This window comes from Abrus precatorius, unplaced genomic scaffold (genome assembly GCF_003935025.1).
Source record: "Abrus precatorius isolate BTA unplaced genomic scaffold, Abrus_2018 Scaffold4, whole genome shotgun sequence".
Taxonomy (NCBI): Eukaryota; Viridiplantae; Streptophyta; class Magnoliopsida; order Fabales; family Fabaceae; genus Abrus; species Abrus precatorius.
The window spans coordinates 9,298,255-9,310,102 of NW_020874384.1; the positions used below are offsets into that span (position 1 = coordinate 9,298,255).

The window sequence follows — 11,848 nt, forward strand, 5'->3', positions numbered from 1 at the left end:
TTACTATTTATCGTCTTCTTCCTCAAATCTTTTATTAGTTTTTGATGACTTTTCTTCTTCCTTTTCTCTTTCATCTTCATCTTCTTATACTCAAAACTTCATTTTCTTGCCACTAACACCAAGCACCTACCCCTAAATCTCATATCATAAACAAATCAACTTTCTAAATACATATTTTCTATCTCTCCGTTAATATGTCTGTCATAGCAAAAACATAAAGCACCTTATGATTTATAGTGAAAGTGAGAGAGTCATCATGTCCCATCACTATGTGCCTATTTTTGAGGTCATTAGCACTAGAAAACACAAAACTTTGCATTGTCTTCTTTAGGGTTGCAGTATTTGGGAGAATGATTCTAAGAATATGGTCGTGAATTACCAGAATTATTAGAACATATCAACAGCTACCATTCGAGGTGAGTACAAAACATGCTTGTTTTATACGGATCAGTTCAAAGAGCAATGAATTAATATTTTTATTGCAAGAAATTGATTTTAAAGAGAATTTGAGAGTCAAAATACAGAAGTAGGTGATATGAGGAAGAAGACAATGAACAATGTTGCATAATACAAGTGACACAAAATGACAAAAAATTTTAACTGAGAAAGATCTATTTGAAACTTTTGTAAAAGTTAAAAGATTAAAATAAAAAAAAAGTTAGACAAATGAAAGTAAATTTTACCTTAAAGTTAAATGACGAAAAGAGTAATTTAAAAAAAAATAAATGTTAAATTTAATGAATATTTTACAATTATAAATAAATCTTAATAATTATATTTATTTTAATTATTTAACTTATTTTCATGCGTGACATATTCATTTATGTCTACGATATTTCATAAATTCAATTATAATCAAAGTTAAAAACTTATGCGATATCATTTTTAATTTTAATACCTAAAATGTTAACACTATCATCATCTTACCTTTTGCTAAAGTTATATTACATATGCTTTACTTATTCCCATTAAAGCTAAAAACTTTAAACTTTTCTTCCAAAAGCTCATGTTTAGAATTAATATTTTTAAAAATGTCTCAACTAAGATTAATTTATCTGCAAAAGTATGTATTTAAAAAGAATTTTGTATGTCTCACTTAAAAACGCATTTAAAAATAGGTCAAATAAATAAGTACTAAAGATTTATAAAAAAAGATAATTCTTAACATCTAATAAAAAATAGACAAATCACAAAAGTATATTAATTTCTTCTGTTGGAGCTTTATAGCAAAATGCAATTAAAATTCAGTCCTCGACAACCACCGACTAAAATTAAAATGATTCCCACCAACATATGCGAAATACTAAATGCCACCCCATTGTTATTATTTTAATAAATAAAAAATTTACTCCATTCTCCAGTTTTATTTTATTGATTTTCGTTGTCAATATGTAAATTTATTGTTTTTGTTGGAATTTGGATTTAGCGAGGATGGAATCCAGAGAGTTTGGGGAAAGGACGGTATCCACTCCACTAAAAATACGGTTTTTCAAGTATGATATTATTAATTTGTGAAAACGAAACTCCTCCCAAATTGCCGACTCCACTTTCCGATTAGTGCCCAACCCACAACCCTTTTCTTAATCATTAGTGGACAGTGCTGTGTGCTGTCTATGTATCATTTCAAGTTCGCCTGAATTGGGAGGATGCTGTGTTTGGGTCGACTCGCCGGGCTCTCTTACTCAATAAATTTGTACGATTCCCGTTGGAATTGGAAGGGCCACAGTTACAACAGCAACAACAGATTGGTGCATGTAAATGTAAACAGGCCAAGATGGCGCTTGATGGCCCAAGAATCTGAGTCTTCTTTTGCACCCTCTATTGACTCTGATGCTGCTGCCGACAAAAACGCTGCTACTGGGTCGGTATTCTATTCTCCTTTTTGTTTTCTCTACCCCTAAACGAGTCTGTTTGATTAGTTCCTTTTTTGGGACTGATTTGCTCTTATTCTTTTAACCGCAGATTTTGCATCATAGAAGGCCCCGAAACAGTACAAGATTTTGCGAAAATGGAGCTTCAGGAAATTCAGGATAATATTCGAAGTCGGAGGAACAAAATCTTTTTGCATATGGAAGAGGTCGCAAATCACATTTTGTTATGCTATTACTACATTTTACCAAACACTGCTTGATTAGTAATGCACCGCCTTTATACATGGGTCGAATGAAATATGTTGCTAATGCCGCATACGATGCTCTAATGAATTTGTCGTGGTCAATTTTTCGTGCAAGTGCTTCAGGAAATAATCACTTATTTTTCAAATTTTCTCGATAAAAATAATTCATTATTGCTTCAAAAAGTTAAAAAGAAACACTCAATTGCATCTGATACTCGTGCTCTAGCTTTTGGCACTAAAACTAGTATGTAATAGGTTTACACAAAGAATTGAAAATAACTCCTCGATTTGGATGTCACTGCACATTTTGAGGAATCAGTGGGGCTTCCTGTAATAGTTTACATTTCATATCTGAGGTAGATTATTAAGGTGCGAAAATGATTTTAAGAACGCAAGAGAATTATTGCACCTGGTTAACAAACTGCAATTTTGGTGTGTCCTCATATTCATAACAATACGGGAATCAGCTATCTTCCCCCCTACAACTAAACCATATAGGAGCTCTATCTATAATGGTTGGTGTTATTGGAGAAGCCAAATGACAGGTGATTTAAGTAGCACATCAGATGGTGTATAACATATTTAAGTGACGTGACGAAAATGATGTTTTGTATGAGCTCTGATTTATCAAATAGCTGTAAGTAATAAGTAAACGATGAAGGTTCTAGAATTCATAAAAAATGCGTTTAATATTGAAGGAAGGTTTATTGGAAATTTGAAATATGAAAGCATAGGATGCTTTTTCTTTTTATTTGTATAGTGTTTCTGAATCTTGACGTCTTTAGTGATTTGACTGACTTAAACTTTCTTTGTCAGAATAGATATCTTATATACTGTTGCTTTTTCTAGGATCCTTTCATTTGAAAATGAGGTCTTATGTTGAGAAACATTATAGGATAACGTGTTCTTCAGTTGGATATTTTATTGCTTATAACTACTCTGCTCTATATAAAAGATATTGAGGTGATCTTATTGGCTATGCTTCTATTTTCCTGCATTAAAAGTATGTTGAAATAATATTTTTTCTTCATCAACTTTCCAAATTTTTTATGCAAATAATCTGTTCAAAATTTGAAGTGCCATTATGCGTTTTACTCTCTGGGAAGCCCTTTCCTCATGCTCAGTGTTCTCTTATTTTTATAGGTTCGTAGGCTCAGGATACAACAAAGGATCAAGAGTGCTGAACTTGGAATTTTGAAAGAAGAGCAAGAGAATGAACTTCCTAACTTCCCATCATTCATTCCATTCTTGCCCCCTTTGGTAAGTTTCTTGGAGTTAGACGTAATTGAATCATATCAATTATGCATTTAATAACATGTCAAAGTGATTTGTTGTCATTGTTCTTGATGAGCATGAAAAATTTACATTTCATTGGAAGAATTTGGCCAATGGTAATTAATACATATATTATTTGCAGACTTCAGCAAACCTCAAGCAGTATTATGCAACATGTTTTTCTCTAATTGCTGGGATAATTCTTTTTGGTGGTCTCCTTGCACCCAGTGTAAGTTTTTTGGGCAACTATTTCTGTGTTTTCAAGCTTGCATATGCTCACAAATTTGAAATTAGAGCAAGGAAATTTCTTTGTTGTTTGTTCCCTTTGCAATTTTCTTTGGATTAAATAAGTTGGAAGGAATTGACTATGTTTACTTTTATTTTATGAAACACCATCCTTAGTGTGAATCTAACCCTTTTGTGCTGGTGCAAGAATTGTACTATTACATCTTCAACTCCACTTCTCATTGATAAGAGAAAAAAAGAAGAAGAATGTCAATCATTATTGAAAAATAAGAGACTTCTCAAAGAGAAAGAGAGGGAAGACCTGAGACATAAACTGTAATATTCACTAATTATTCTGAATAGTTCAGTAAATAAGCTGACCCAAGTATTTATGTTGGCGCATTTTTTTAATTACTTAAACTCAAAAGCAATATCTATCCTTAATTATATTATTCTCACTCATAATACTGTGCATAGAAAGTACTGCAAATTGGGTACTTCATTTTTTACTTTATTTTATATTTTCCTTCTAATGTATCATGCTTAGTTATAAAGAGTTATTACCATGTGCGCTATTAGAAAATGATAAGGTGAGAAGAGAGAGTGAGAGAAAATCTCATAGAGAATCTGAATACAATCTATTCTAATAACGAGAGGATTACAAATTATTCTCTCTGGTGCAGAGAGTGGATTGTATACACTTATACTGGAGTACAGGATACCTAAAGCACATAACTAAATCTCTAACTGAGTACAGCTGTAGAAGGCTGTGGTATAAATAACGGATAACTGAACAACAAAACTTGTTACTGCTAACATAACGTAGGTGACTGAAATAAAGACTATGCCAGGCATATCATTCTAACGTGCCAAAATGAAAGTTATGCTTAATATTAAAGGGAACGGAGATTTGATTTACACATTTCCTATCTTTATGCATCTTTTGTGGATTTTAGTAAATATAAATTCCATTACCTTATCAACTTTCAGTTTTTCAACTCCTCTCATTTTTGTTTGATTTCTCAGTTGGAGCTTAAGCTTGGACTAGGGGGTACATCTTATGCAGATTTTATTAAAAGTGTCCACCTGCCAATGCAGTTGAGGTAGTTCACGTTTCCTGGTCTGATGTTGCCTCTTTATTCTTCTCAGGAGCAATGGAAATAGTCTATAGTCCCAAAATCTGATAATACAGAAGTTTTATTAATTGAAGCTGCATGCTATTTGTCTTTATACAAATATTTGATTCATGTCAGTTCATTGCTGCTAAAATGAATATCAGTGCATTTTATGTATTATTTTCTATCTTAACCAAATTCTGTTGGATATTCTAGTCAGGTTGATCCCATAGTGGCATCATTTTCTGGAGGAGCAGTTGGGGTAATTTCAGCATTAATGGTTGTTGAGATAAACAATGTAAAGCAGCAGGAGCAGAAAAGATGCAAGTATTGTCTTGGTACTGGTAAGACTTCAAAACCTCTTCTTTTATCTGCATTTTAGGAGTCAAATTTCTAAATGGTGGAACTGAAGGATTTTGTCATTCTTCCTTTAGCATCCTTTCCCCTTTCTTATTGCACATTCTTACCACTTTCTGCTTGCAAAGGAGGAGGCAGAGGAAAAAAACTGTATGTATGTTTCAATTAGAAAGGGAAATATAAGTCACGGAATAAAATGAAGATTGGACAGGTTCTTGTATCATACCAAACCCTGTTCACAATAATCCTTCTTTCTTCACAGTATTGGATCTCCTTATACTTTCGGATTCTTTGTGATCTGTTGTTCACAGTGTAAAGCGTCAAAGTGGAACACCTCTACTTTCTGCAATAGCATGGTTGCAGAGATTTATTAGCATAGAATACATAGCTCACATCCTCGTTAAACACAGTGTAGAGTCCAGGAAATGTTTGTAGATTATCACTCTCCATGGTTTGGGTTTGGCATTTTGTCAGCCAATGGAGATTTTAATGATTTATCTGTTGAAGCTTAATGCAAGAAAATTGACATACGTTTTATACTTTTGCTCTCTCAGGATATCTTGCATGTGCTCGCTGTTCAAGCACAGGATCACTTGTTTTGATTGAACCAGTATCCACACTCAATGGTGGAGATCATCAGCCTCTATCACCGCCAAAAACTGAGAGATGCTCAAATTGCTCTGGATCTGGCAAGGTTGGTCATTTAGAAGTATAAACTTCATTGTCTGTTAGCTTTGCATTAATTCTATTAGAGAACCTTCATAATCTACTTAACTAAAGCTTGTTGCTTTTCATTTCAGAAACATTTAAATTATTGCCAACAACAATAACATGTGTAACCTTTTACATGCTGTCTAGACCTGATATATGTATACTCATTAGACCTGAAGCAAGTCATGAGTAGCTTTGGTGTTGAGTGAAGATTTTATATTAAGTTTTAATACAGACTTGTTTTAGATTAAAGTTTCTAAACCTAAATCATTTCAGTTAAACACTTCAAACCAAAATCAATTTTACAAAATTAAGATCGTTCAAAATAAGTTTGCAAATGTCCATACAAACATACACCTAGACTAATTGGGTACATGTTCGTTTACGTGTTAGGTCCACAGGAACAGTGGTTTTTGAGAATTATTTTGTAATTGTGCTCAATTCTAATTGCAGGTTATGTGTCCTACGTGTCTTTGCACTGGAATGGCCATGGCAAGCGAACATGATCCACGAATTGATCCTTTTGATTAGAGGTTTGATACTGATAGTTATATTGAGCATGCAATTTGAAATTGTATAATTTGTGGTGGTAGATGTTTCCTTGGCGGAATGGAATTTCTGTAAATATATATAAATGCGAATCATAGAGAAAGAAAGTGGTTCAGAATATATCAACAGTTTCCCTTTATTTTTGAGAATTGAAAGTGGTGCAGCGACAAATATCATGTTCACTTTTGGTGAATCGCGGCAGAACCTTTTGCCAACAAAACGAGTGCTAGCATCATTATTTTTCAAATACAATATAACGAACTTTCTTATTGTGAGTTCATGATTCTTATATTAAGTTGGAGGGTTAAATTTGGACACTTCACTTTTTAATAATTTTATATTATAAGTTATTAAGTGATATAAGTATCTAAGTTTGATCTTAACGAATTATAACTTTTTAAAATATTTATATTTTAAGAGTTAGATAGATGTCTTGTCATATTGTTTATAAGAAAATAAAATAAAATGAATTAAGAATATATAATTAGTTTATACATTTAAATTTTTTGGAGAAGATAAATGAAGTTTTATAAAAAGTTAATTTAAATTTATTGTAAACTATTTTGAGATTTTTTTTAACTTACATTTATTCTTAAAGTATCATATCAATATTTGCTTCTACATTAAGTGATGCAAATCAAATTTAATAGGAATTCATAAAAAAATAATATAAATATCAAATATAATTAAACTTGATGTCAATTATACTCTAAAAGTAATTAAAAGATAATTTTTTTTTAAATAAGTTTTATAATGCCTTAAAGATTAAGATGATACTATATATCATTTATATATAAAATAATAATTATCGTTAATCTTATATTAAATATAATCGATAATAGGAGTTAGAGATTCATCTTAACAAGAATAAATATCTTTTAATTTTTAAAATATTAAAAATTATAACTATTAATTTAACAAAATGTATAAAATGCTTTTTGAAGTTTATGGACATGGTTGAAAACAACCTTTTTTTTTTAATTTTCCATTTGTCCAACAATATGCACGCAAAGAACACTGCTGGTTGTTGAGATCAAATTGATTAAAGAATTAACGCAATTATTTGTAGTTATCATTCAAGTGCGACAGTTGATACAATTAAGTTTTGTACTATAAAGTAATTATTAATTAACATACTAATGGCCCATTGTCATTTTGTCCGATGGGGTATGCATATAATGTAATGAATTCAGTTGATTTTTTTGATTTTTGGTGAGCTTTTAATTGAAGTATACTGTGATTATAAAAGGTTTTGCACAAGAGTTTTATAATGTATTGTCATATTCTTTAATGAAATTGATATATGAATAACATAATTTAATTAAAATGCATTAATACTGTAAAAAATTTTAAACTCCTCTAATCATGAATTGTTACATTAGTGAAAATTATTGACTTTCATAATAATTAAAAATTATATAACTATTCATCGATTAAAAAATGAAAACATCTTTTTTATTGTTTCATGAACACGATCATGCAAAGTACAATGCTGCCGCCGGTTGTTGATCTCTCTTCTTTCTTTCTTCTTTATATTTTTTAAGAAAAGTCTGGTTATTGGTCTGTTTTAATTTAAATAATTACGACAATTATATTATTCTTAGTTAACAAATACGAGATACATTTGCAAGTTTAAGATTTGGTGCTATAAAAGTAACTACATATAAACATATTGTCTTGAAAAATCTATCTCAACCTCTTAACTAGAAGAGGCCAAGAAGATGGAGAGAACTGTGGATGCCGATATTGTGATCGTGGGAGGAGGTATATGCGGCCTCGCAACAGCCCTTGCCCTTCACAGGTTTTATCTCCTTTTTCGTTGATTATGCATTTCAAATTCTCTAGTTTCCTTCTTCCACGCATCACTTTGTTGATAGTTGTGAAAATCTTATGATTTGCAATTTAAATCACATGATTCAATATGTTCGGTTTATACCCTGTGATGAATCAGAGATGATTTTGAATTTTCAACAACTAATGAATTGATGCGATTTGTACCTCCTTTATGAATCATTTAATTTAACAATGAATCTTTTTTTTTTATATATTTTTTTACCAAATCTTAAAAAAGGTTACATAAGCTGAATTTCTTTAATGGAAAGGAATTTGGAGAAGCAAAGAATGTTCCTTATTTGATTATTCCACTATTGTCTATTCAATTTTTTTAAAAATAAAAGTTTTGCATGCATCATAATTTGCTTATTCTATGCACGCTATTTAGTTTATTTTATCAATTCCTAGTTTAAAGTTATTATATCAAACAATGTCCATCACTTAAAGCTATATTTTAAATTATTTTTCCTTATATTTCTGAAGTTTACAATTCGAAAAATAGTTTAATGATTTACAATATGAATCGTGACTTGATGTATGCTTTAGTTTTTTTCAAATCATATGAAATAATTCCATTTGCATGAACTTCCTCGCAGGAAGAGAATTAGAAGTTTGGTGTTAGAAAGATCAGAGGATTTGCGAGCCACAGGAGCAGCTATAATAGTGCATGCAAATGGCTGGCGTGCACTTGATGAACTCGGTGTTGGCTCAACTCTTAGACAAACTGCCATTCCAATACGAGGGTAACATCTTTCTATGTTGTATTTTAATCTAATCCAAAGGAGAATTAAATGAGTTTATTACAAATCGATAATATTTTGTTGAAGTGAGGAAATGAAACATATTACCATTTATATTTTCATCATTTCTGGTACGAAAGAGTATTATCGCTACTGATTTTTTCTCTTATTACTTTCAGATTACATGTTACATATGATAAATATTGAACACAGATAGAGGAAGAAAGTTGGTAGTGTAAATACTAACAAAGTTACGTATTGCTGATAAATAGTTGTCTTAAATATATTACTTAAAGTTTGGTTATTGTCTTTGTAAAAGCTATTTGTGAAAAAAAAAACAAACCATTTTTGTTATCTCCCTGATTAAAAATCTAATTTTACAACGCTTAAATATCAAGAGCATCATTATCTCATATAGCTGATAATAACAGAGTTCACATTTTCAGGGGAAGATTAGTATTTCTGAGTGAGACACAGGCAAAAGAAATACCATTTGGGTGAGTTGCATAGCACTTTTCTATATAAAAAGAATTCGTGTGAGTGAAATATATATCTCACAGTTTTTGCTAATAAACAGGATTGATTTAGAGTTTCGTTGTATAAAACGTACTGATCTAATCAAAGCCATGGCCAATAGTTTGCCAGAGGGAACTATACGTACCCGCTGTCAAGTGCTTTCCATTGAATTTGATCCTTTAACACGGTATCCACAACTTCTTCTTAGCAATGGTAGTATCATTCAAGCCAAGGTATACTCGTGTCTTTTCTACGTTATTTCTTGTAAAAACATGTCCACATAGCCATTAATTTGGGAGTTGAAAATGCTTGTTAAAAACAATTTAATAACAAATAAATGGATGGAATGCAATGCTACAATTACTCACTCACGCTGCATGTTTATCTGTATCAGGTTGTTATTGGATGTGATGGTGTGAATTCTGCCATTGCAAATGTATTTGGGTTACACCGAGCAAAGCTCTTGCTATTCTCTACATCTGTTGCACGAGGCATCACAGATTATCCAAAAGGTCATCAATTTGCTAGTGAGTTTGCCATGATGAACAGAGGTCATGTCCAACTCGGAAGAATCCCAATGACTGATAAACGCGTTTATTGGTTTGTCACAAGATTTGGAACTTCTCAAGGTCATTAGTAATTAACTCTCACTGTATAACCCACATATTAAATAATACATTTTTTAATAAAATTTTAATGTGAATAATCAAAATATATAAGTAATTTTTAAAAGTAATCATGGAACTTATCCAATATTTAATTTTAATTATCAATGTACATTGTATGATTTCTCTTTAAGAGATCCTCTCCTTTATTTAGAGATATATACATAAGAACTAATTTTGTTTGAACCTACAAAAGCAGATTCAATGATTTCAAAGGACCCAGTTCTTATTAGACAATCATTAATGGAATCAATGAATGGTTTCCCAGTAGGGGCAATGGACATGATAGAAAATTGCGAGTTGAACCACTTGCATCTCACTGACTTGAAGTATCGCCCACCATGGGACTTGATTCTTAACAACTTCAGGAAAGATACACTAACAATTGCTGGTGATGCAATGCATGCAACAGGCCCATTCATTGCACAGGGTGGCTCAGCCTCAATAGAAGATGCAATTGTTCTTGCTAGAAGCCTGGCCCAAAAGATGCACAATCCTTATAGATCAGATCAAAGAGAGAAAAAAGCAATAGAGGAAGCACTCGATCAATATGTCAAAGAAAGAAGGATGAGACTCTTGTGGCTCTCTTTACATAGTTTCCTCATTGGGAAGAAGCTTGATGCTCGATCATTCATAGTCAAATCGATCATCCTTATAATCTTGTCCTTTCTGTTTAAAGATCCAGATTGGCATTCCCGCTATGATTGTGGAAATCTATAGGACAAAGGTTTTAACATTTATGACTTGTAATTTTGTGCATATATCATGCTTACTTAATATACTGTAACTGAATACATTGATATTTTTTTTTCCATATTCTCTTCTTTCCAAATTTGTTTTTCATCTAAAAAGTTAGAAAATAATTTGAAGGGTTACCGCAACGGTATAAAATTTCAGTGGTGTGTTAGAGGTATTTGTGATCAATTTATTTAAAGTTTTGTATTTGAAATTCATTATGTACAAAATTCTCTAACTTTAAGACATTTCATTCTTTAACTTTGAAAAAAAATTAAAAAATACAAGTATAAACCTAATTTTTTTAAAAAAAATGCATTTTGTCATTAATTTTATAAGGCATTTTAACTTCATTAACTCTAATTGTTATTAATTTTTTTACATTATTTTTGGGATAATTTATGTTATTAATTAGTTTTTAACAAATCATTTTTATTTTATTTTACCATTGGCACCCTCTAATGATCACGCTTTAAAGTTTAGATTTAAAGTGTCATATGCTAATACAAAGTAATGGACAACAAGTAATATGTAATGTAATGCTAAATATATTATTTAATTATGTAACTTTGTTTTTTATTTGTTAACCTTGTCTTTTTTTATTTTTTTACATTAGATTTAGAATATATATATATATATATATATATATATATATAGTTGAGTGTGTTGGGCAGAAGAGTTTTTTTTTTTAATTCACTTACTTTATGTGGATGACATGCTGATTATTGGTCATAACATGAACAAGATTGAAAAAGTCAAGGTGAATAATTCCTTTATAATGAAAGTTTTGGGACTCACAAAAGCAAATTCTCAAAATGAGAATTATTCGAGATAGAAAGTATGATAAATTGTGAATATCACAGCAAAAATATATTAAGAAGGTATTGGAGAGGTTTTACATGGGTAATTCCAAATTAATTTATACTTGCTAATCACTTCAAGTTAAGCTCTTTGTAATGTCTTATAAGCAAGAGCTAGCAACCATGGTCACACAAAAATGCATTATAGAGG

At 30.9% G+C, this 11,848-nt stretch overlaps 2 protein-coding genes across 3 annotated transcripts; both read left to right on the plus strand.

Moving 5' to 3' along the window:
• The first annotated feature begins 1,408 nt into the window (after window positions 1–1,408).
• LOC113864333 (protein ORANGE, chloroplastic) lies at window positions 1,409–6,634 on the plus strand. 2 transcript variants are annotated; one of them, XM_027497936.1, is made up of 8 exons: window positions 1,409–1,861; window positions 1,963–2,077; window positions 3,260–3,376; window positions 3,534–3,620; window positions 4,643–4,719; window positions 4,948–5,075; window positions 5,643–5,782; window positions 6,253–6,634. In XM_027497936.1, the coding sequence occupies exons 1-8, from the start codon at window positions 1,647–1,649 to the stop codon at window positions 6,328–6,330; spliced, it is 957 nt and encodes a 318-aa protein (XP_027353737.1). In that variant the 5' UTR covers window positions 1,409–1,646; the 3' UTR covers window positions 6,331–6,634. The 2 variants fall into 2 exon arrangements, with proteins under 2 accessions (XP_027353737.1, XP_027353738.1); XM_027497937.1 differs by lacking the exon at window positions 3,534–3,620 and having other exon boundaries at window positions 1,459–1,861; window positions 6,253–6,471.
• A 1,435-nt stretch (window positions 6,635–8,069) lies between these two features.
• Window positions 8,070–10,822, plus strand: LOC113866088 (monooxygenase 1-like). The gene is made up of 6 exons (XM_027500978.1): window positions 8,070–8,149; window positions 8,778–8,924; window positions 9,368–9,418; window positions 9,499–9,670; window positions 9,832–10,066; window positions 10,302–10,822. The coding sequence occupies exons 1-6, from the start codon at window positions 8,070–8,072 to the stop codon at window positions 10,820–10,822; spliced, it is 1,206 nt and encodes a 401-aa protein (XP_027356779.1).
• Window positions 10,823–11,848: the final 1,026 nt, after the last annotated feature.

Excerpts from the sequence above, each read along its gene's own strand:
- LOC113864333 (XM_027497936.1), top strand. The coding sequence starts at position 1,647 with ATGCTGTGTTTGGGTCGACTCGCCGGGCTCTCTTACTCAATAAATTTG. Across the intron at positions 1,862-1,962 it reads GACAAAAACGCTGCTACTGG|ATTTTGCATCATAGAAGGCC; the intron begins GTCGGTATTCTA and ends TTTTAACCGCAG. Across the intron at positions 5,076-5,642 it reads CAAGTATTGTCTTGGTACTG|GATATCTTGCATGTGCTCGC; the intron begins GTAAGACTTCAA and ends TTGCTCTCTCAG.
- LOC113866088 (XM_027500978.1), top strand. The coding sequence starts at position 8,070 with ATGGAGAGAACTGTGGATGCCGATATTGTGATCGTGGGAGGAGGTATA. Across the intron at positions 8,150-8,777 it reads ACAGCCCTTGCCCTTCACAG|GAAGAGAATTAGAAGTTTGG; the intron begins GTTTTATCTCCT and ends ACTTCCTCGCAG. Across the intron at positions 9,419-9,498 it reads GCAAAAGAAATACCATTTGG|GATTGATTTAGAGTTTCGTT; the intron begins GTGAGTTGCATA and ends GCTAATAAACAG.